This window comes from Sphaerodactylus townsendi, linkage group LG14, assembly GCF_021028975.2.
Source record: "Sphaerodactylus townsendi isolate TG3544 linkage group LG14, MPM_Stown_v2.3, whole genome shotgun sequence".
In the NCBI taxonomy this organism is placed as follows: domain Eukaryota; kingdom Metazoa; phylum Chordata; class Lepidosauria; order Squamata; family Sphaerodactylidae; genus Sphaerodactylus; species Sphaerodactylus townsendi.
This window is the reverse complement of record NC_059438.1, coordinates 7,576,827-7,602,122: the sequence shown is the minus strand read 5'-3', so window position 1 is coordinate 7,602,122 and position 25,296 is coordinate 7,576,827. Positions and strand designations below refer to the sequence as shown.

The window sequence follows — 25,296 nt, the reverse complement described above, 5'->3', positions numbered from 1 at the left end:
ACAAGCAAAGCCCAGCAACAGCTCAGTGATATAAGTTCTGACCGGATGTGGCTCTTGTGAAGAGACCTTTCTGATCACTTCCTCCCTGATCCGTTTAAGTGGAGATGTCAGAGCTACTAAGACAAACCATTGCTCTGTCAAAAGTCAGTATTGTTGGTTCTGACTGGCAACAGCTTTTCATGGCCTCTGACAGAGATCTTTTTCACACTCCCTGTTCCCTGATCCTTTTAACTGGAGATGTTGGGGACTGAAACTGGGACTGTCTAGATGCCAAGCAGATGCTCTGAAGCTTGTGGAAGTTCTGTTCTGACTTGGATGTTTGCAGAAGGAGATACACCAAAACATCCTACTTATTTTATTTATCTAGGCATTGGAGTGAATGGAAAGAGGTCTTGTCTCAGTTTCATTTGGTATGCAGCCCAGTCCCTTGGGCCATGATGGTCTGGATGGCAGCTGTCTAAGTGTATAAGTGAAGCAGTAGCATTAACCGATGTTAGGTCATCCAATATGAGACTGCTTGTGTGGCAACATGTTGCCGAATGTCTGAACGTACATGTTTTGTAAAATATTGACGTATAGGTTTATTGAGAAATGCTGTATAACTACCAAAAAAACAAAAGGCTTTGAAGTTGTTCTTTCCCAAGTATCTGGTGGTATTTTTTTTTAAAGATGTGATTTATTTTTATGGGTCTTTGCTTGGTTTGAAATTTTCTTTGGTTAGGAAAACAGAAGGCTAATAAAATGCGAATAACATTAGTGAATTTCACTCTAGTGAGGTAAGTAAGATGTAATAACATGTATTAAAGGTTCCAGGTGTGATGGTCCAATCTTGTCAGGACACTCTGAAGAGGGATGTCGGGTATATTGGTTGGAATCCAAATTCCAGATACTCTGCAGAAATTTGAATTTGTGGAACAAACTTGTGTGAACTGCAAAAAATTATGCACAGGCTTATATGGTCAAGAGGAGCTGTAAAAATTGAGTCTGTGGATGTAATCAGGGGAATTTGGCTTTTGGGTAGAATGCTTTTGCTGTACCCCATTCTAGTTTCCTTTTATGGTCACCTTTTATGGATCCACATAAAAGCTGCTGTGTGGGATTATGTGGATGTCTCTTACAAGCACTATTCTGTGAATCTAATGAGAGGGTCAGTTCATTTCTGTGCAACTGTGGTGTTACGAAGTTTCCAAAGAATGTCAGTCTTATTTATTTAAATGTATACTTATATCCCGTCCATCACCAAAGTTAAATGCAAGCCTCCTAGGTCTAAATAGAACAGTGGGACATTTTTCCAACACTCACTCCTCAACCCCAGCAGGTGGTCAGGGGGAACCCGGCAACCCTATTTCAGCCTCCAGTTTGCTTGACTCTGCCTTTTCTGCACCTCTAGCGGCTGCAGTGTTCAACTTCATTAAGACAAGAGGGAAATGCATTGGGTAACTGAGGCATGACCCTGGATTCTGGACCATCTAGCTGACTTTGGCCCCAGGAATTTTGTCTCTCCAGTGTTTCAGAATAAGAAGCATCATCCGTTATCTCCCATTTGGAATTATGCAGGGAGTTAATGGATATTCTTTTTTTAAAAAACCCCATCATGTAGATATAAAATTCCCTTCCTGGAGCAAACATTCTCTTAAAACTTATATTAAAAATAATGCAACAAGTTGTATACGCTAAAAACTTAAGCACAAACATGATCAATGCATCCTTCACCACAGAACACCAACCATGATTGTTCTCTTTATCTGAGCTATAATATCTGATATTCTAGGAAGCAAAGGAAAAGTACACACAAAGCATTGTGACTGCAGGGTGCGGGTGGGGGAACAGTCTGTGCTCAGGATACATTTTTGGGGTATTTTGTAGAGACATTTTGGCGGAGTAGCTGCACTAATCTATTATAGCAAAAACAATAAAGAATTTCATGTCACTGGAACAATGAGGTTTTGTGTAGCAAAGCATTTGTGGGCTAGAACCCAGACACACTGAGATGGCAGTTTGATTCCACCCACGCTCTAAGAAGCTCAAGTGGCATATATGGTCACCCTCTTCACCATTATAATAATAAATTCTGGTTCAGAAGCATTATGCCAGAGCCTAACTTTCATGTCTGGTGACTTTGAGATTGGCAGCAGAATATCCCGAAAGGCTGAAAATATTATTGCAGTGTGGCAGTGGTTCATGAGTATTGCTAGAGTTGCAAGCAAGCCTAAAGAAAAATGTCCTATACCCTTTAGCAGAGGCTTAATGTTTGGCAAAGTGCAGTTGAAGCGTTTCATGGCCAAGAAGTGGCTAATATCCCAGTCATCCTCTATTAAAGGGACAGGATGTTTTTCTCCAGGACTGTTCTCCATTCTAATTGTCATTGTTGAGGTCAAGCTTGTGCCCATCTGTTCTTTTCTGCAGAGTTGTTTGTACCGCACAGGCAACAGAAAAGCATTGTTTGCTGTTGATGATGGTGTATTCTATCAAATTAGGAAGAACAAATATTTGACCCTGTAGCAATTACTGCAAACAAGAGACACAAAAAAACAAGCCCAGTTTCTTGACACTGCTAAATTGGGGCTGCTACATATTTATTGCTGATTCAAAATAATTCTAAATATCCATTAGACTTATTCAAACAGAAACAAATTATTTTATTTATTTTATTCGATTTCTATCCCACCCTATCCCTGTAATTGAGGAACAATAAGTCTGCAAGTATGAACAGCAAAAGGATGAAGATTTCTTGCTTGAAATCAGGGACCACACCCTGTTTCTCTCCTCACTGTGAATTGCTGAAGGCTCTTCTATATCTGCTGCATTGATGATTTACTGATACAGCTTGTTCTCCATGCACTGAAAAGCCAAGAAGGAATTTGTTCTTTTGGTTAATGCTACACCAGGAGAACAGTGGCGTTACAATGTTATCAACAACTCAAAATACAATAATGCCATAAAGGCCACCCTCCAAAGCAGCCAATTTCTCCAAGGAGAGATTACCTCGGCAAGCTGGGAGATTTCCAGACCCCAAAAGTTGACAACTCTATTTGCACTTTGAGTTGCCAACTATAAGAGCAGACTGCCCATTTCTCCAGGATAAAGGACCTTGACAAACTGGGAGATCTCCAGGCCGCAAAAGTTGGCAACCCTATTTGCACTTTGTCAACTAGAAAAGCAAACTGTTAATAAAGTAATTAAGTAATTGAACATTTATTTTTATTTATTTATTTTTATATTTACACCCCGCCCTACCCTCAGGGCTCAGGGCAGCTTACAATGGCACAAAGCCTAAAATCATACATATTGTATTCAATAAAACATCATTTATTGAATACAATTGAGAACGAATACACTTCGTCTCTCTTCCATGAGACCTGTGTATGTGTCTGTGGAAAACAGGAAGCAAAAAGGGGAGAGAGAGCGAGAGAGAGTGGCCAGTCCACTCCCTTCTTTATATTTTCATCTCAAAGTTGCAGGTCTTCTCCCATCCTCATTATGCCCCGTGCAGTTTCCATAGCAACGGGCCGCCGCCCTTCTCCGCGTATTTTCATCCCCAAATCCCAGACCTTCTCCATTCATGGATATTATTCCCCGGGCGGTTTCCATAGCAACCGGGCCCGTGCCGTTCTGACGCCATGACGCTCAGCGCCGGCGCCGGGGCCGACCTATCAGCGAGGAAATCGCTCTCGCCTCTGCTGAAGCTGGCTGACCGGGTCAAGAGGCAGCGGCGGCTCTGAGACTCCAGGCCCGGGGCTCTTGCTCCCTTTCGTTTCCCTCCCCGCCGGGTCGGCTCTTCCCCGCCCGGCGAGCCGCCATGCTGGTGCCCGTCTTCACGCTCAAGCTCAGTCACAAAATCCTGCCCCGCATGGTGGCGCTGGGCAGGTACGACGGCACCCACCCCTGCCTGACGGGGGCCACGCAGGCCGGCAAGGTAAACCGTCCCCCGGGAAAGAGGTGTGCGGGGAAGCCTTCTTTAATCTCGGCTTCCTCCCTTCTCGTGTGGACGTCTTGTTTGGCACCTCCCTGCTCCTTGTTGCCCGAGAGTGCGTGGCGTGGTTACACCAGGCGAGAGTGTTCCTGAACATGGGCAGAGTGTGCAATAAAGCATATGCACCCATGTGGTTTAGTGGTTAGAGTGGTGGACCGCCATGATGCTTTTGGGGTGACCTCGAGCCAATCATTCTCTCCCAGCCTAACCTACCCTCGGGGTTGTTAGGATGAAATGAACCTCACTGGGTAACCTTGGGCCACTCATTCTCCCCTGCCGTGTTCCCTCTCCCAGGATAGTTGTGAATATGAATGGTAGACTCTGCTGACATCCATGAAGCTTACTTCAGGAATTATTAATCATGTTGCTCCGATAGCTATAACTGGCCACCTCCCAGAACTGAAGAGACATTATTAGTACTCAGAGGCCCCTTCTGCACATGCAGAATAATGTACTTTCAATGCACTTTCACAATTGTTTGCAAGTGGATTTTGCTATTTCGCACAGTAAAATCCAGCTGCAAAGTTCATTGAAAGTGAATCATTCTGCAGGGGCAGAAGGGGCCTAACTCGCCATACTCTGATGGTAGTCAGAGTAGGTGGCAATCTGGGGGGTATGAGTTCATGAGAGTTCACAGTATACATTGAATCCATTTGCCACAGTGGCTTTGCAGTGGATCTCACCATGAATACATCTATAGACATTAAAAACCACAAGTGGCTGCTAACCAGATTTTAGTGTAATCACACATCCTTCTTCATTTTTGCAGGTGTTTATTCATAATCCTCATGTACGTGGTCAACACATCAGTGCCAACCGTTTGGTGTTTAGTGCCCAGGACTCTGACGTTTCTCTTCTGAACATTAATGAGGCAGTCACTTGCTTGACAGCAGGGGTCCTGAACCCCACCCTCGGCTACGATTCCCTTCTGGTTGGCACACAGACCAGTTTGTTAGCATATGATGTGCACAACAACGCTGACTTGTTTTACGAAGGAGTAAGTTATTAAATCTTTTTAGATTTTTTGACAAAGAAACAGAATAGATTAATGTATGAATGTGAAATCTGGGGTGTTGTGAGGTTTCCGGGCTGTATGGCCGTGTTCCAGTAGCATTTTCTCCTGACGTTTCACCTGCATCTGTGGCTGGCATCCTCAGAAGATGCCAGCCACAGATGCAGGCGAAACATCAGGAGAAAATGGTACTGGAATATGGCCGTACAGCCTGGAAACCTCACAACACCCCAGTGATTCTGGCCGTGAAAGCGTTCAATAATACTTTGAAATCATTTTAAATTCATCCAGTGCATCTAACACAGTTAATATTTTTCTGTTAATAAAGGAATTAATAAAGGAACATCATCTTTGTAAAACGAAATTGGACTTAACGCAATATTTGTTTGCCTTTTGTATAATGTCCGCATGTGACAGAATGAGTGTGCTTCAGCATCTTCTTTTTGTAGGTTCCAGATGGGGCCAATGCGGTAGTGCTCGGAACATTAGGAGACATTTCCTCACCTCTTGCTATTATTGGTGGCAACTGTTCCCTGCAGGGCTTCAATCATGAAGGGAAAGACCTTTTCTGGACGGTAAGGATGCACATGAGTGTTTGGAGAGTTCAGTGCATAAAGCGCTGTGCCTTTGCTTTCACAACAGTCCTATGAACATTTTCATTTTACCGATGGATTATTGAGGCTGAGGCCAAGGTTGTTTTGGGATTTTGGCTGAACAAAGTGTGAGGAAAGACAATAGCAAGGATAACCTTGATAAGAACATAACATAAGAAAGAGCCTGCTGGTTCAGACCAGAGTCCATCTAGTCCAGCACTCTGCTACTCACAGTGACCCACCAGATGTCTTTGGGAGCTCCCATGCAGGATGTGAAAGCAATGGCCTTCTGCTGTTGCTGCTCCTGAGCACCTGGTCTGCTAAGGCATTTCAGATCATGGAGGATCAAGATTGGTAACCATAGATTGACTTCTCCATAAATCTGTCCAAGCCCCTTTTAAAGCTATCCAGGTAAATGGCCACCTCCTGTGGTAGCATGTTCCAAACACCAATCATGCGTTGCATGAAGAAATGTTTCCTTTTATTAGTCTTAATTCTTCCCCCCAGCATTTTCAATGTTTGCCCCTTTCCTCGTGATGTTTGCGGCACAGTGCTCAGAGTTCCTAACACTGGGAGACTTCTAGCTGAAAGTGTGTTGATACTTTTAATTATGTTTTTTCAACATCAACACAAAGATAGACAGGTTTGGGCTTACCAAGCTGAAATATCGCTATATATTTGTTTTTAATTCTAGGTCACCGGTGACAATGTTCATGCGCTGGCATTATGTGACTTTGATGGTGATGGGAAAAATGAGGTATATTTCTGGCTGATGTTATACACATGGGCTTTCTTATGCTATTTCCTGAAATAGCAACTTTCAGAGCTCTAGATAGGAATACTTTCACTGTAATGTAAGTTACTGGATTTTGTGACATGTCTGTACTTAATACTGAATCTTGTTAAAACTTGTTATGATATTCCCTCCATAGTCCCTGGGAGTTGCAGTTCTGTATATGAGCAAACAGATCATGTGCAAAAATTTCAGTTCCACTACAAAAACTCAAAAAACTTCCAATGTTCAAGGTTCCATTGTGAAAGCAAGTTAAGCTTGGTTACAAACCAGATCAGCTTTTTAATTACATATGTCATGTATGATTTCAACATGACTATCTTAATGCTTTTTGTTAAAAAGCAATAATAATAGCAAAGTATCCATCCATCTTTATTACAGAAGAGCAAATAGCAGGTTATGAAAAGACCCCCATATTATGCTGCAATATTGAATGTTATCTAATTAATTGCAGGTATCATGTTGAGCGTCTTTAGTGGCAGGATGTGTATATGACTATTGTGGGATTTCTCACTCCCCCTTCTTTTTTAGGCCCATGTGTCATGCTTGGTTCTAGGATTAGTTTTGACTATATGTCTCAGATGTTTGTATGTTTTCACCAGCATGTGTTCCAGTGGAGTCCCATCCCAGGGCAGGAATGTAAGCAAACTGTCTGGAATGGGGCCATGCATGTGAGCACCCCATTATATACTCTCAAGGGAAAGGGAGTGATCCTTCTAATCTAAATCCACATATTGCATATATTGAACTGTGCTTTGTGCTTGGCAGTGAAACAAGAGTTCTGGCCTGTGCCTTAACAGTTGTGGAATCTGTAGTTTAAAGTTAGGAGGGCTCTCTGGAAGTTGGTTATTCACATCACTTGTTTTCAGTGTATTTTTTCCTGCGCAAAGGAGAAATGACCTAATGTGTGAATGACCTAATTTGTGAACAGGAAGTTTCTGGGTCTTGGCTGTAATATCTTTTAAGATGCGTCTTAGTATCCCAGATGATCCAGGAGGTGTGAGCTGGCGTGTTATATTGTGCATGTATGTAAGTCCCCATGAAGAAAATTAGCTATCTGAGACAGCACAAACAGTTTATGAAAGTCACAAGAAATTAATATTAGAGGTCTGGATTGGATTTCTAGCAAAGTCTGTGCTGGTGAATGTGTGGTGTTGTGTATTAATTTTTTTGTTCGATTCCCCCCTTCTTTAGCTTCTTGTCGGATCTGATGATTTTGACATTAGGGTTTTTAAAGAAGATGAAATTGCGGCAGAAATAGCAGAGACCGAGGTAAAGGGAAACGCTAAGTTGTGAAAATGTTTATTGTGTGCAAAACTTTAGATTGAGATCGGAAGATTGGAATAACTATGTTATCATGTACCATGTATTTTAAGTCCAGAGCAGAGCCTTCAAGCAGATGAGAATTGCCTATTTTTATTCATGTCATATAAAGGTTTTGGCATTGGCATCGCGCTGAAGTAGAAAGGGCCAGTCATCAAAAATTAGGGGCTACCTTGTGCCAGCTGGCCACAGGTGATCAAAGTTCATGCATCCTGAACTTTTAAGGAATTATGTACCATTCATGTTTACAGAATTATTGTGAAAAAACAGCAGAGTGCCTGACATGTAGGGGTGACAAACCCTGTTGCTATATTAAGGGTGAAATCATTCTTACACAAAATACAAACGAAAGCTGGAAGCTTTCGTTTTCTTATTTCTCTTCTAAGCCACAGGTGGAAGGAAAACTAATAGCCTACTTTTTTGAGACAGTCCGACAGGTATGGCCAAGAAGCTTCATGCTGGAGTATGGAATAAAAGCTTTAGTTTGTAACAGTTCAGTCCTAAACAAATTTACCCCCTTTTAAGCCCATTGATCCCAGTGGATTTAGAAAAGTGTGACTCTGCTTAGGACTACACTGTAAACCACTTACAAGACAGCTATTAAAGCTTATAGCTACTAGGAATAGATTGCAAAGCCACCCCTGGGATGGAAGAAGGCATCTGGTTTCCTGCTTAATATACAATGGATTGGCATAATGTCAGTGCCATAATGGGGCTAAACTGCACCTGGGGGCATGACCGCTTCCCCGCCCCACTTACGAGAGCCAGCAGGGAGGCCGGAAGAGAGTGTGGCTCAGACTGGCGCTGTGGCAGCAGGGTGACTCCTGGGCCATGCAATGCTGAGCTCTGCTCCCCGTACTCCCTGGCCTTCCCGGAGGTTGGCTTTTGCCCTCCCCAGGCTCTGGGGACAGCAGGAGCTGGCCTGCAGGGAGGCCAGGGCGGGGGGGGGGGGCACAGAGCTTGGTGGCGTGTTCCTGGGGACCTGGGATTAGTGGCACGCCACTGCATAATGGGCAAAATCTGCTGGAATTTTTTCTGCGCAAGTTCCAGTCACATTATTTGGTGTTCTGCAAGCGCAACATGCTCTTGAGTCATTGCCTTCATTTCAAGTAAGGTTTCTGCTGGAGATTGTTCCAGATACATTTTGCCCTGACATGGGAAAAGCCTCAGTTCAGGTACTGAGGCTGTACCAACTTGACAGCATCTCAAATCTGCTACAGAAATATTTCTTCCTGCATTGTCGAGGGTGGGGTCACTGGAAGAGTATTTCTTCCCAAAGGTGACTATCCTTGCAGGAAAATTACTGGCCCCATCAAGTGGATTTGTGGAGTCTTGGAAAAGAATTCAGTGGCCCATGTTTTTAGATTAGTACCATCCATAGAAAACATGGTCCTCGAGAAAGGAAACCTCTGCAGTTCTTCAGTGGGTCCCCATCTGGTGTATTTTCTGATTCTGGGGTAAAGGGTGAAAGAATGATAATATGAGCGTCCCCTTATTTTACTTCCTGTAAAGACTCTTCCTGTAAAGACTCTTTTACTTCCTGTAAGTTCCATCCTGAGTAGGGTTACCTTCTAGCTCCAGTGTGACATCCTTTACCCCAGAAGGACCTGTGATGAACTAAGCATTCCTTCCCTTAAGGGAATGTGCCCCATGGTGCCTGACAGGCCATGTGCCTAGAGCTGGGGAGGTGTTTTCTGTTGCCTGTGGTACATGATGGTGACTGCCTTGTGCACCTGGAAGCTCTTCCTAACCTGTCCCTGGCGACACAGCCTCGCTGCAACATATAGCTGTATGAGAGCCAAAACAAATTTTGTGTGATGCATTATCCTTTAAACAAACGAAAGGGTTACATTATGGGAAAATTATAGCTTTTCTGGGAACCATTTGACTCTGCTTCTTTTAGCCTCCTTTTTATTACTTCAGTGGATGTTATGCCTGTCTCGGCACGCTCATTTGATGCTAACTCCTTCAGGTAGTCACTTGGCCTGAGGCTTTATTTGAATGCAGTAAATGGTTCGGGAAAAACTTCCCACCCGCCGTTTTCATCAGCGCATCTGCATCAGTGCTGGCAACGAACCGGTAGATGTGCCTGATCTGAGTAGGTGTCAAGTGAAACTTGGAGGGCTGCTTCCCACGCTATCTGTAGGAATCCTGTGGCCGCTCTAAAGTCTCTCTCATGCCTGAATTCCTGTTGGAAGAAGGTGGAGAGCAGTGGAGATGGTTTCACCCTAGGAAGACATCACAGGACGGCTGAGTTTTGAGGAGTGGCTCAGTCTTCCATCTGTATCATTCTTTAAGCCAGACATAAACCTCAGTCCTTCGCCTCCCCGCTCTGGTCTCTTTCTGGCAGGGCCGGTTGTCAACGGCTGCTGCCCTTACATTTGAGATGGCAATTGCAGGCATGCTGGAGTTGGCTTCTGACTCTGCAAAAATAAATAAATTCATTAAAAAAATAGAACAGTATCCATGGCCAAAGGTAGCTCATCGCCTGTTGCCAACTCCGGTGTCTCTATAACAAGAGGACTTGCTAGGAAGCGGAAGGTTTGAGACACAGGCCTTCCTGGCAAATGGCAAATGTGCTCTTGGGAGGAGGGGCTGCCTGTTTTCTTGGGGGCCGGGTTGGGCACCCTGCATAATAACCTGAGGGGATTTTTATGCTGGTAAGCACTTCCCAGCAATTTAACACGAACATGGGAAACAAAAACTGAACTGTGCACAGTGTTAATATTCCCTTTGTAATTCCCTTATTTAGCATTCATGTGTGAATACTGTTGTGTTAAGAAAGTTGCCCGCATAGTATGTTTAAATCGGCATGAATTCGGCCAGCATTTGACAAGTGTAGCTGAAAACAGCCAATATGACTGATACGGTTCGGCTTCCATGGCCATCGGCTGCGCTTGATAATGGCAAGTTAATAATCTTCCTGTCTTGTTTCCCCAGACTGTCACTGCACTAACCTCGATGTCTAGCTGCCGATTTGGCTATGCCCTTTCCAACGGGACAGTGGGGGTTTATGACAAGATGGCTCGCTACTGGAGAATCAAAGTGAGTATGAGAAACCAATAAATGAGACAGAAAGGTCAGAACCAGACGGGGCAGCTAGTTCCTATGAATATTGCTTGTAAATATTCATGTATTCAATATTCATGAGTTAGCGTGGTCAAGAGCAAGTGGATTCTAATCTGGAGAACCAGGTTTGATTGCCACACCTGGATGTGCAAGTGGCCCAGAGGTTGCTGCTGGGCTTGCATCTGGACTCTTCTGGCCAGGATAGAAGAGCAGGGGTGGAGCGGGAGGCCAAAATAGATGTGCTTTGTGTGCCGCTCAGTATTACTGCCCTTTTACAAAAGTAAAAGTTAGCTTTGAGGAATGACTTGTTATTTGTGACTTGTCATTTACTTGTTGCTCTGCAAAGCGGAGTCAATGAAACAGCTTTTTTTTTATTTTTCCTAACCAGTCTAAAAACCAGGCTGTGAGCATACATGCGTTTGATGTCAACTGTGATGGTGTGAATGAACTGATTACTGGTTGGTCCAATGGAAAGGTGAGTTTAAATGAGAGAGAGAGAGAGAGAGAGGTTTAAGTAAACTTTCCAGTGAACTGGTTGTGGTTCCATTTCCTGTCTAACTAGATTCCACTTAATCTTCATCTGCAAGCCATGGTTGCTATTACTTGTAATAATACCATTGGTTAGTATTCTGTAACAACGTAAATGAAGCTGTATTGTCGAAGGCTTTCACAGCCAAATCACTGGGGTGTTGTGGGTTTTCCGCGTTGTATGGCCAGTAGCATTTTCTCCTGATGTTTCGCCTGCATCTGTGGCTGGCATCTTCAGAGGATCTGATGGTAGTAAAGCACTTGGTGCATGTGGGGACAGGGCTTCAGTCTCTCTCACACACATATACCCTTTTCTTAGCCTCAAACAGTCCCAGGAACTCTGAAGATGCTAGCCGCAGATGCAGCAAAACTTCAGGAGAAAATGCTACTGGAACACGGCCATACAGCCTGAAGCTATTTCAGTCAAGACAACGTGTATATAATTTAACTTGAGTGTTTGGGTGCTTTTTATTAGGATTTTTGTCACAACCTATAGAAGAAACATTGCTGAGATACACTTATCAAGGAGGAAAGAGACAAGGGATTCTTGGTGGGGACTGCAGTGCACTCTGTAAATCTGACTTTTTATGATTCTCAGTTGTTGAGCATAAATTTCCCATTTACTTTCCCCTCTCTTCAACACTTTGAAGCTTTATTTGGAAAAGGAAAAGTTTAATTTGCAGGCTCTCTATTGAAGGCTGTAATCTATCATGGTTAGTCAAGTAGATTTCTAGCTCATGTATACCTGTTGAGCAGTTAAATTTTATTTCTGTCTTGCTGCGGCTGTGGGGAATGCTCTATGCTATAGGTCGATGCACGCAATGACCGAACTGGAGAGGTCATCTTCAAGGATAATTTTTCTTCCTCCATTGCTGGAATAGTGCAGGGAGATTACCGAATGGATGGTAACACCCAGTTAATCTGCTGCTCAGTTGATGGGGAAGGTAAGAGAATCAAGAACCTTTTCCAGACCAGAGTCTGTAAATAGGGAAACAGTGTGGGTGTTTGTGTTAAATCGTACCTGCTGATTTGCTTCTGCAACAGCAAAATAAATACAGAGGCAGTGTGGTGTAGTGGTTAAGAGCAGGTGGATTCTAATCTGGAGAACCGGGTTTGATTCCCCACTCCTCCACCTGAGTAGCAGAGGCTTATCTGGCGAACCAGATGTGTTTCCACACTCCTACATTCCTGCTGGGTGATGCTGGGCTAGTCACAGTTCTTTGGAACTCTCTCAGCCCCACCTACCTCACAAGGTGTCTGTTGTGGGGAGGGGAAGGGAAAGGAGCTTGTAAGCCACCTTGAGTTTCCTTACAGGAGAGAAAGGTGCAATATAAAGCCAGACTATTTTTCTAAATTGTGTAGTTGACTGAAACTGACTTACCAGGTTCCAAGGCACAGAACAATCTTAAAGTGAAATGCAATGAAATTCACAATGAATCTTCACTCATCTACCTCATAAAATCCATCATGCCTGTGTTTTCTGGGATTCCATGGCATTTTGGCTACAGCCTGATTATATTTGTTGGGAGGGAACAAAGAGACACAATATTGGGTGAAATTGCTATATTTGAGATAATGAAATTTAACAGTGGTCCACTATTTCCTTCGTGCTTTTTGTCCAGGAGTTTCTCCTCTGCTTGTATATAATACTTGGAATAAGAATGTTCAGATTTCAGGATCAGGAAGAATACTATGCTCAGCCATGTCTGGGGATGCCCCACTTAGTTACGAGTGGCTTCAGGAGGATGCTGGGGTGTGCCTTGCAGTTGGGGGGCTTTCTGAGAGCTGTGGCCAGCACAGGTAACAGGAGGGCTGGGGCCCTGGAGTGAACGTTAGATTATTGGATCAAACTGCATCCCATTACTTTTTTTGGTGAAAGGGCACCAGCCTCTACTGCCTTCACTGTACTCTGATTTACACTGGAGTGGTCTATTGTTGTCAGTCAGTGAAGCTGTTTTGCCTGAGACCTCCCGTAGAGCTGGTCTAGTATTTATTTCTTTCGACAAAACTGTTCTCCATGCGGTGGGTGGTTTTCTCTGGGTGATGCCCCGTCACAGGCTCAGCAGTTGTCTCTCTGCTTGCACAGTGCGAGGATACCTGCCAGGAAGCCAGGAGAGTAAAGGAAGCTTTGCGGACACTGCTGCGGAGCAGGACCTGGTCAGAGAGCTTAGCCAGAAAAAACAAAATCTGCTGCTGGAGTTACGGAACTATGAAGAAAATGCAAAGGTAACTGTGTGTTTATACAAGCATGTGCAGCTCTGATCTTGGCTGTGTTCAGGGCAGTCTTTACTCAAGAGCTAGCTTAGGATAAATTGAAGGCTTGATCAGTGTCTCGCTGTTCTGGATCCCAGTTCTAAGTAAAACCGAATGGAATTTCTTGCCCATGTAAAGAAGGGTTGCTGACATAGAACAGCAATCCTGAATCAACAGTTTCATAACCTGTCTAGACTCTTGAGTTGTAATGAACTTTAGGAGGCCGTGTGAACAGTTACCCAAGTCCATCCTATACCTCCCTAAATAAATAGCTTCATTAAGTCCTTCAGCAAATGCTGGAAGTCTTTTGAAATTGAATGCCTGTGTTAGGGAGCCTGATCCAGTGTGAAGTCTATTTCATTAGCGTATTTCTGAAATCAGAACCATAACAAATCCAGCTTGGGGGATAACTGCATGTTTTACAGCAAGTGGAACTGAACACTCAAGTGACTGAGCTGGACGGGCAGAGGGGTGTGATTCCAGCTAACACGCAGCTCCAGACGACGCTCACGTTGAACCTGGGCTCAGACAGTCAACCTGCTCATGTTGAGCTTTGCATTGCCACGTCCAATGGTGAGAATCTTATACCATCGTAAAATTACTGTCTTATTTTGGATCGTTCATCTTTCTAGTTTGGGCAGCGAGCATCCCTGCTGCTCTTGGGGGACCAAGTTTCCATCTGCCCAAATCATTGCTGGGCTTTCTTCATTGTTCTTTCTGCTGCTTATTCCAGTTCTACAACGACCCTATTCCTGAGAAGGTGGTCATAGCATAGCATGGCCCAATCCCACTCTTTAATTCTGGTCCATAGCTACTGATGGATTCTTCTTGCCTGCATTTTTTTTTCTGAAGAGAACTTGACACAACAAATAACCCTTTGTGGTTCAGGGAGCCTGCAGTTCTTCCTCCCAAAACAATTGGGACAGCTAGCAAGACTACGTTTAGAGGGGTTGGGAGGGCAGAAGAGGAGCAGAAAACGCTCATGTGTGGAAAGGAATGGATCGATGAGGGTTAATGTGGTTTATCTGTCAGATGTGGTGAGATGTGGTTTATCTGCCAGAGTCCAAAAGGAAGCTTGTAAACACATTCTTCTTGGACTCTGCCAATCAGTTTGGCCATTCCTGCTGATGATTTCTTTTTTAAAAAGAGATGTCTGATCCTATTGCTTTAAAAAGACAGTATTTTAGTGTCCTCTGGTGAGATACTCATAACCCACCTTCAGTTTAGTTGACTTTAATTGATCCAGATGGGCATCGTTCCAAGCTATATATCTTTGCAGCTCCAAATACCCAGCCCACAGCCTCATTTATTTTCCCCCCGCCTTATTTCCTTGGACTTGAAACTGCTAAGAGTGCAGCAAGAAGTTGCAAGGGCATAAAACATAAAAAGCCAATGGACAGGGAATCTTGGAGGTAGGTTAGCAAAAGCATTTGTCACTGGCAGCTGTGACAGATGCCTCTGATACCCGGCAGGCTTTAGAACTCATTAATTCAACAGCAAGGAGCTGCTGTCTTGGGGCTGAGGCCAGTTTTGTAGCTGGGGAATCAAATGGACGAGGTTGAACAGGCTGAGGTGGAATCTAGGCAACAAAAAGCTGATAATCAGGAAGGCTGGACATTTTCGGAAGGACAGTTCCCCTTGTAGTCACTGGGATTGCTTTTGGATTGGGAGAATTCTCCTGGGCTCAGTGCGGCGTTTGGGGCTGGCAAGTACTGCAGATAGTAGCTGGGACCGTAAAGAACCCTCCCCCCCCCCTTAAAGCTTCTGTGGCCACGCCTTAGATAAGGAGAATCTCATCACCCTTGCCAGTGATTGTAGTCATTGACTTTGTAGCAGGTGTGAAACTTGGCTGCCTGGAGGACATAATTATACAGCAGTTGTCCTGGAGTGCAGTTAACTCTGTGCTCAAGTGTAAGATGCTGGGGTTCATGGTCTCATGTCTGTGATCCGCGAGGACCATCTGTCCCCATACCTTCCCACTGCCAGTTGCAATGCACACAGGGGGTAGATCAATCCTTGCTGGAGGACGAAATGGGACAGAGGCTTTTAGGAAGGCAACTATCATGTCTTTTCTCCCAGGAGCTCCCACTGGTTTTCATGGTGTCCACTCCCTTTTCTGTTAGCCTAGCTGCTCATGAGTCACAGAACCCTGGTAACTTTTAGAAGTCGCTGCAAGGCTGATTTATATGGAGTGGTGCGTGGGAGCTGAGGCTGGGCAATTTGTATGTTTTTTTGCTCCTCTTTGAGGTTGTGAAAATATCTGTATTGCTTTTTTGCTACGATGTGATTTGAATGATTGTTGTGAGTCACACAGAAGGCAGGACAGGAGGCCAGGATCTAAATGTTTTAAATAAAGAAATGGCCAGCACTTTAGAGAGATGTCTGTGGCTGTTTCTTTGGGGTTTTCCGTTTTGTGATTCTCATCCTGAAGGTGCATTTGTGTCTACTGTATCTGTCAAATGTAAGCTAATATGTGGGTCGTGTGCTCGTCTCACTTAGACAATGACGTGTTACGAGGATTTGTGAATGCTGAAGAGAAGGGAGTGTGGCATTCCTATTCCAGCTGGCACTGTTAAGTTTTATTTGAGTCCTTGTAGTCATCAGTTACTCTGATGTGCTTGTTATGTCCACATACGAACCATAATCAATCACTGTGATTTCTGAAACTTGGGTTACCAATTCTCCAACCCCCTCTGTCCTTCCTTTTACTTAACTTTGAAAACAATTCCCAATAATGAATCACTGACCAGTAGCGTGTCCCCCCCCATCCCCCCCTCCCCCACAAAGACACGGCCATCCGAGCAGCACTGATCTTCGCAGAAGGAATATTTGAAGGCGAGAGCCATGTGGTTCATCCGGGACTTCAGAATGTCTCAAGTCGCATCAAAGTTCCTCTCACCCCTCCCAAAGATGTCCCAGTGGATTTGCACATCAAGGCCTTTGTGGGCTATAAGAACAGGTAAGGTTATGACAGCAAGTAGAAATTGTGTCTAAATAATAAATATATAGACCAGTGGTTCTCAACCTGTCAGTTGGGACCCCTTTGGGGGTCGAACGACCCTTTCACAGGGGTCGCCTAAGACTCTCTGCATCAGTGTTCTCCATCTGTAAAATGGATAAATGTTAGGGTTGGGGGTCACCACAACATGAGGAACTGTATTAAAGGGTCGCGGCATTAGGAAGGTTGAGAACCACTGATATAGACAGTGTTGGATATGGGAGGGTGTTTTCAAATCAGTTGTGGTTTGGCTCGCAGGTTCGAGCTACCCATTCATAAGCATCTTGGGCAAAGGACAGATAGGTTAAACTGTGGCTCTGTCTAGGTTAGAACTGCTCGTGTTGGCCAGCAACAGCTCTCTGGAGATGTCTCATTCTCAACTGGAGCTGCCAAGGGCTGTAGCCTCAACTTTCTGCGTTCAGCTCACCTGCCGTTCAGCTGCCATGGATTATTAATTTAGTTTGAACATTTCTATGCTGCCTCTCCAGGGAACCTGCTCAAGAGGTGGCATACAAAGTAAAGCAGCATAAAAACAGTTGCCATTGTTAACAATTAAAAAAAAATAGCATTACAAATGCAGCCAGAACAAACAGCAGCACAAATGTTATGTGGCTTAAAGCAAATCTCATTAAACAGTTCCCAGGCTACATGCAGACTGTAAAAGTGATGTTTAAAAGACCAGCCCCTTAATTAATAGATTGGGTAAAAAGAAATGTCTTGATCTGATGTTTGAAAGAGTAGGATAGGTGCCAGGTGAGCCTGAAGGGGAAGGGCACTTGAGAGGTGAGGTGCCACTGTTGAAAAAGCCTTTTCTCTGATTGCTGCCTGCCTTACCTCTAAAGGTGGGGCACAAAAGGCAAGGCTTGTGTGATGAATCTGGCCAAGTGTCCAGTAGGGGAGGAGGTAGTCCTTCAAGTGCCCTGGCCCCAAGCCATGCAGGTGTTTAAAGATAAGAATCAGCACTTCGAATTATGCCCTGAGACCGGCAAACAGTCTTTGCAGATCTTTCAGCACCAAGGTGATTGTGCGGTTCAATTTGCATGGAACATGGTGAAATTCATTATACGAGATAATATTCGGATCTGTTTTTTTTTCCTGGAAGGAGCAGATTTTGGAACTGGACAAAGTGGAACGTTTAATCGCTTATAACTAGGATTAATGATTACTGCTTTGGGCAGTGTGGGGAGAGTAAAACAAATGAGCACTGAACGCTGCTTGATTTGCCCTGGGCAAACCCTATTGCTGCCCTTAACGCCTACTTGTCAATCCACTAAGTCGACAAACTTGCTCTGTTTTTTAGAATAAAAACTCAGGTTCTCAGGAATTTGCTGAATATTAGAAGCTTAGTAACACTTTATATTAAACAATATATTGTTAGACTAAACAGTTATTTTGTATTCCATTCAAATGATGCCCGTTATTAAGCTGTGCTCATGATGAATTGTTGGGCATGAACGTCAATAAAACTTTGAATGGAACACCAGCAAACTGGAGCAAGTCAGTATTTTCATTTCTGTGAGAGGTTATTTTGGTGTCCTAAACCAATGAATGAGAGTAATGGGACATCAGATATAGCTGGATCTCGGTGGTGTAAGTTGGAATAAATACACTTTATGCCAGAAGATGAACAAAAAGCCATTGGTATATCAGTGAAGCCCTCTTGGTAATTTTTGGGGTTGCTTTTCAGCCTGCAGTTCCATGTGTTTGAGCTCACAAGACAACTCCCTCGCTTTGCCATGTATACGCTCAGCAACCCAGACTCTGCTCCCGAGCCTAAGAGCTTCGTAAAATTCACCATCAGTGAGAGAATACAAAGGGTAAGTGTCATTCCCTGGTCTGTTCAGTAGCAAAACAGCATCAGGAATAAGCATTTAGACTTCTATTGCCAGAACTAAGCGTCACCAGCATTGCAGCCACCATTATACCCCACGTCATCCCCCACATCATGTCACCCCACCCCTGACTACCAGTTCCCAAGGTGGAAGGGGGATGGCACCATTCCAGTTCCACAGTCTGTAGAAGAAGAAACTTCTCTCCCCGGGGTCAAAACAACCTGCATTCCACACTTCTGACAGAGCTGCAACCCCAGGTGTTCAATGACCTGATAAGACATTGCCTGAGAAGGAAAGTGGAGAAACAAGCACAGCAGGGAGGGGGAATGAGAAGAGAAAGGTTCCCACATCAGCTGCCCACCCCAACTCCTTGTGCCAGGCACAGCACTGCTACAAGTTGGAAGAGCTTTCGAGATCTTCCCTAGAGAATGGAGAGATGTAAGGAGTGGTGTCCCCCAAGGATCCGTATTGGGACCAGTGCTCTTTAACTTATTCATAAATGACCTGGAAGTAGGGGTGGGTAGTGTGAGAATTGGCTCAAGTTTACAGATGATACCAGAGGAATTATGTGCAGGGTGGGTAGACAGGAACCACAAAGGATTTCGAGAGCTCCAAAGCGGGACCTTGTTGATAAATTAGGTGAGTGGGCTCCAGGAAATGGCAAAGTCTGCAGTTCAATGTAGCAAGAATGCTTAAAGTGATGATGCACATTAGGGGCCAAAAAAAATCCAAGCTTCACATACTACGCTACAGGGGGGGTCCAGTGCCTATCAGTCACGAGACCAGGAAAGGGATTTGAAGCGTCTTGGTTGATGGTTCCATGGGAGATGTCAACTCAATGCATATAGCAGCTATGAAAAAGGCTAACTCTATGCAGGAGGATGAATTAGGAAAGGAGTTGATAATAAAACTGCAAAGAGATTGTCATGCCCTATATATAGAAGCCAGTGAGTGCGACCGCACTTGGAGGTACTGTGTTGTTCATAGTTCTGATAAAGCCCCATCTCAAAAAAGGATATGTCGAGAAGAGAGATAGAAAAGAAGAAGTGCAGAGAAAGGACAACAAAAGGGATGATTGTGAAGGAGTTAGGAGCACCTTCCCTTATGAGGGGAGAAGGCTGCAGCCACGTTTGGGACTCTTTGGAGAGAGGGAGGCGTCTGAGGGGGGGATATGATTGAAGTCCTATAAAATTATGCATGTAGGAGGTAGAAAATGTTGACAGAGATAAATTTTTCTCTCTTTCTCACAATACTAGAACCAGGGGGCATTCATTGAAAATGCTGGGGGGAAGAATTAGGACTAATAAAAGGAAACACTTCTTCATGCAACGCGTGATTGGTGTTTGGAATATGCTGCCACAGGAGGTGGTGATGGCCACTAACCTGGATAGCTTTAAAAAGGGCTTGGACAGATTTATGGAGGAGAAGTCAATCTATGGCTACGAATCTTGATCCTCCTTGATCTGAGATTGCAAATGCCTTAGCAGACCAGGTGCTTAGGAGCAGCAGCAGCAGAAGGCCATTGCGTTCACATCCTACATGTGAGCTCCCAAAGGCACCTGGTGGGCCACTGCGAGTAGCAGAGAGCTGGACTAGATGGACTCTGGTCTGATCCAGCAGGCTAGTTCTTATGTTCTTATGTTCTTAGAATCATGCGATGAATTTTTCTTTCAAGGTTGTCATGTGGGTGAACCAGAGTTTCTTGTTACCAGAAGAAATGGAGACCCAGAGCACGTCATTTCAAGTATGCTTCACCTCTCTGCGTAATGCCAGGCAGCTGCGCATCAGCATCAAGGCCAGTGGGGAGGTACGGCTTTTCCCTGTGATGCTGTCATCAGACTTGTGAATAGGCCTTTGCCTGGGGCAAGTCAGAATCTTATCCAGGTGACCAGCCAGGGGAACTCTTGTTAATGTAATTGCTTCCCTGTTAAGTTATTTTTGGAGTCCAGATGTTATGCAAAAGTGTGTGAGAGCAGGCAGGCTAGTAAAGGTTTTTGTGGCTTGTAACTTCTTGCGTATGTATTTCCAAGGCTTAGGGCACTGTTGAAAGCATGAGGGCAGATGCCCAGATGTAGTGGTGGGATTCAAATAATTTAACGACTGGTTGTTTACAAGCACCGTTTTAACAACCGGTTCTGCCGAAGTGGTGCGAACCAGCTGAATCCCACCACTTCCCAGATGGGTACAGAATTTGGAAATGTCAGTCAGTTTTATTAGTCAGTCAGTCGGTTTTATTATGGCCATTAGGCCAGCAAAAAAGAGAAGAGAAGAACAAGAAAAAGAAAGAACAATAAACAAAAGAAATCCCAGACCATTTACCTGCATCTTTATGTCCCTTATGCAAAAGGAATTGTTCACATGGGACAAATCTGACGTATCTCCTCTGCTTTTCCCCATACAAGATTTCCATTAACACTGATGACATTGACCTGGCTGGCGACATAATCCAGTCGATGACTTCCTTTCTGGCAATAGAGGACTTGCAGGTGGAGGCAGATTTCCCAGCATATTTTGAGGAGCTACGCAAGGCGCTGACCAAGGTGAGGTTGCCAGAAACTTTCAGAGATTCTGGCTGAGGACATAGTCCCTTGTATGAAATTGCACATAGTGAAATGAATGGAAACTGTGCAGTTTGTTCTCCCAGAGAGGTCCTTGAGAGACTGTGTCCCCTTTAAGTTGCTCATCTTCTAGTGCAGGGTCTGCAACCTGCGGCTTTCCAGATATTCATGGACTACAATTCCCATCAGCCCCTGCCAGCATGGCCAATTGGCCATGGCCAATGGTGCCCTATAATGAAGTTGAGCTCTGAAAAACCTTGGCTTCCTGTGGATATTGGGAAATGTAGTATATGTGTCAAAGGGGCTCAGTTGCTCTTTTGGATGGATGCCACAGGGGAGCTCTTTCCCCAGCAGTGCCAGGTTATAAAGAGTGCAAGAGGTCAGTAGTCCCATTGTTTGGGAAGGGTACAGCTCATCATGCATGGAGGCATTGACATTATCTAAACGTCCTTATGTTTGTCTTCCTTGCGCTGATAGGTAGATGAATCTTATTCCGTATGTCAGAAGCTCACAACTAACATGGCTGACAGCTCTAACCTCATCCGCAGCATGCTTGTTCGAGCAGAAGATTCTCGCCTCATGGGTGACATGTGAGTTGGCTTTGTGTTTTTTTTTCCGTATGGGTGCCTGTATATGTGGCTGGCTGTGTCTCTGCTTAACTTGGACAGATTTATTGATTTATCTAGAGCATTTTTACAACCTCCTTTTTCTGGAACTGGACACAAGGCAGGTTATAGTGATGATGGAAGCACAACAGGCAGTTAAAAGTGGTAAGAACTAACAAACAGAACTGGCCATTCCCTAAAAAAATCAGGTAGAAACGTCTGAAGTCCTCATGTCTTGTGGAATATAAGTTGGGGAAAGCCATTGAAAAAGCCCACTTGGCAACAGATAGAAACACCAATAGGTGTTGACTAGAGGAACATAGATGGATAAAGGAGAAAAGATCCAGTGCTGCTTGCTTTCTGTGACTTCCATCCATGAGTAATTTCCAGGGCAACCTGGAATGTGCTATTGAAGCTGAATTCCTGGCAGTCTTTGCTTTAAATTTATTTGTTCCTCAGCTATGTAGGTGGATGTTTTTGGAAACAGCAGCAATTTTAGCCTGCGGTATTCTTTGCTTTCCAAAACAACCCTCCTTGTTGAGCCAACGCGCAGCATGTGTGTCGCTGTCTTGTGGTGGGTCACAAGTTGTGCAGGCCTGTTGTTGAGGGTCTCCCCTCCTCATTAGTAGATGCTCATAGTCTAAGACCAACATGTGTTTATCATAATCAGGCAATGCACTTTTGGGTATCTAACTCTTTATATACTCTCAGCATTCCAGAAATGAACATCACTCACTCAAGGAAGATGTGAGTGAAAAATTGCTGCAGTAGCAACTTTGGTACAAAGATATATAACTACCAGTGCATCTTCACTGATGATACTGGCACATTTCAGGAAATACCTTGAATACCTCTGCTGCCCTCTTCAATGCCAGCGTGGTGTAGTGGTTAAGAGCAGGTGGATTATAATCTGGAGAACCGGGTTTGATTCCCCACTCCTCCACCTGAGTGAACCAGATGTGTTTCCGCACTCCTACATTCCTGCTGGTTGACCTTGGGCTAGTTACAGTTCTTTGGAACTCTCTCAGCCCCACCTACCTCACAAGGTGTCTGTTGTGGGGAGAGGAAGGGAAAGGAGCTTGTAAGCCCCCTTGAGTCTCCTTACAGGAGAGAAAGGTGGGGCATAAATTCAAACTCTTCCTCTTCTTCTCTCCACTTGAGTCAGCCAGTCACTGTAGTGGCTGAATGAGACTGAATCTTGACTGCTTTCTTTGGTTCTGGGTTTATGTGCTCCTTGTGCTTATTCCATCAGGAAAAACATGAAGATGCGATACATGGAGCTGTACAATCTCAACAAAGATTTGCTGTCAGAGTATAAAATCCGTTGCACCAATCACACAGAGTTCTTAAATAACCTCAAGGCAATAAACCAAGCTATCCAAAGGGCAGGGCGCCTACGGGGTACGTACTGAACTAGGGGCAATGGGACAGGATCAGCTTTTGTTGTGTATGTTGTTGTCCTGCTCTTGGGGGAGATAAAAACCTGAAGATGTGGGCATTAGTTGACTGAGAGCTGCTCCTTGTGCTGGCTTTGAAAGGCACAGGTGCACAGCTCCAGGGTTCTTGAAGGTAAGGAGACAATTCTGACAGGCCAGTTGAAAATGGACATGAAATATTAGGAAAGTATGCATCACTTTCCAATATTACCCATTGTAAAAAGATGTTAGAAGTTGTGATCGCATGCCCCATGGGGGGCTTTCTGTCATTCTCATGACATCAGTATTTCAAATGAGTTTTTTTTCTTCAAAATACCTCAACATACATTAAGCACCTAGAGCAGCAGTAGTGCAGTGGTTAAGAGCAGGTGTACTCTAATCTGGAGGAACTGGGTTTGATCCCCCGCTCTGCCACTTGAGCTGTGGAGGTTTATCTGGGGAATTCAGATTAGTCTGTACACTCCAACACATGCCAGCTGGGTGACCTTGGGCTAGTCACAGTTCTTCTGAGCTCTCTCAGCCCCACCCACCTCACAGGAGGTTTGTTGTGAGGGAGGAAGGGAAGGAGTTTGTAAGCCCCTTTGAGTCTCCTACAGGAGAGAAAGGGGGGATATAAATCCAACTCTTCTTCTTCTCAAGATGGCGTGGAGATCTCATGTCACAAATGACTGCAAAATCATCATGACATTTCCTTTCTTCTTCTCCCTCCAGTTGGTAAACCCAAGATGCAAGTGATAGCTGCTTGTCGGGACGCTATCAAGAATGACAACATCAACATGCTGTTCAGAATCATGCGCGTGGGGACAGCCTCCTCTTGAGCAGAAATGAGATGAACAATTTCGGATGATCTTTGCAATAGGCCACTAAGCCAGAGATATGGTAGCAGCAGGCAGAGCGTCGCTTGCCCTGTCAGATCAGCCCCAGCAGCTGCTTAGTAACCAGCGCCCTAGTTCAGAGTAGGATGTGTGGCTATCTGGTGTGGTGCACTGCCAAGGGGCAATGGTTATTTTTCTCTAAGGGATATGGAGGCAATAAATACAGACATGGTGGAAGGGAGAGATTTTATGGAGTAGCTTAAGTAGTCTGGAGAAGAGTCAGTGCAAGAAAATAATATGCTTATTCCCGTTCAACTTTCAGGAGCCCCTGGGAAATCTTCTTTCCAGCACCATTTGTGAGTTCTTTGCCTCCACGTGTATACCCTTTAGAGGAAAAGCACTGTGACCCCTCTACAAAACATGTGGTCAGTTTTCTATATAAAACCTGACCTGAAAAGCTTGAACTGAAATCAAGGTCCTTCTGTAAGAATCGAGCACTAGTTTTTAAGATTCCGAAAAGCCAAGAAGCCCAATAGAAAGGCCCAGAATCTAAGAGAAGGGCATAGTAGCAGCTCAGATGCTTAGAGCCATGTACAGTCTTTCTATTTTTAGAATCAACTGTGTTTTGTAGCAGTTTCTTTTTTCAATAAAACAAGACAGACCTCAGCTTCCCCCCTCATTTGTGCTTTTCAAATGATGCCTGATGCGCCACAGTGGCTTGTTTTGTATCTTTTCTCCAGCCTTGTCGCTAGCAAGGAGAAAAATCTTTACATATATCTGGTAAAATGCATCAGAAAGCTTCACGAGGGGAAAATGCTTTTGAGTTGACTAAACAGTAGGTTGTCTGAGATTCCACATTATTTTTTGACACTTCTAGGTGGCTGTGACAAATCCCTTTATAGCTAGAAATAGTATATTGATTGGGATTTGGTTTGAGATAGTACAATGACCAGTGGGTCTAACCACAGGAGAGATCCACATTCAAATCCCTCACAACTGTACTGGATGATCCTGGTTGCACCCTTCAGCCCAGCCTACCATACAGAACCTGGGAAGGGACAAAATAGGAAGTCTTCCTTTGCCATCATGAGCTTTGCAGAGGGAGACTGTGATAAAAGCTTGATAACAGTAGTTGGGATTGAGTTGAAGTGCTATTTGGAGCCAGCTAGCCTGGTTGCAGGAGCTAAGCAGGGTCAGTTGCGGTTATCATTTAGATGGGCACCTTCCACAGACTAAAAGGTAATTAGGCAGAGAGATGCAGTGGCAACTCATCTGTTGCCTGGAAAGCTCTATGGAATAACTGTAAGTTAGCTGCGACTTGACAGCAAAAAATCCAACACCTATCTGGAGGAGAAACAACACAGCTCAAACATGATGCAGCTTTAACATATACCCATGGTGGCGAACCTATGGCGCTCCAGATGTTCATGGACTACAATTCCAAATTGTAGTCCATGAACATCTGGAGTGCCATAGGTTCGCCACCACTGCCATATACTATCCATGAT

General features: G+C 44.4%; 1 protein-coding gene across 1 annotated transcript; it reads left to right on the top strand.

The window, feature by feature from the left end:
• The first annotated feature begins 3,648 nt into the window (after positions 1 to 3,648).
• On the top strand, positions 3,649 to 24,454 carry BBS2 (Bardet-Biedl syndrome 2). The gene is made up of 17 exons (XM_048516197.1): positions 3,649 to 3,916; positions 4,743 to 4,970; positions 5,435 to 5,560; positions 6,273 to 6,335; positions 7,566 to 7,643; positions 10,635 to 10,739; positions 11,152 to 11,238; positions 12,100 to 12,235; positions 13,378 to 13,517; positions 13,970 to 14,117; positions 16,332 to 16,503; positions 18,230 to 18,359; positions 20,050 to 20,181; positions 20,777 to 20,914; positions 21,410 to 21,522; positions 22,790 to 22,938; positions 23,685 to 24,454. The coding sequence occupies exons 1-17, from the start codon at positions 3,800 to 3,802 to the stop codon at positions 23,789 to 23,791; spliced, it is 2,169 nt and encodes a 722-aa protein (XP_048372154.1). The 5' UTR covers positions 3,649 to 3,799; the 3' UTR covers positions 23,792 to 24,454.
• Positions 24,455 to 25,296: the final 842 nt, after the last annotated feature.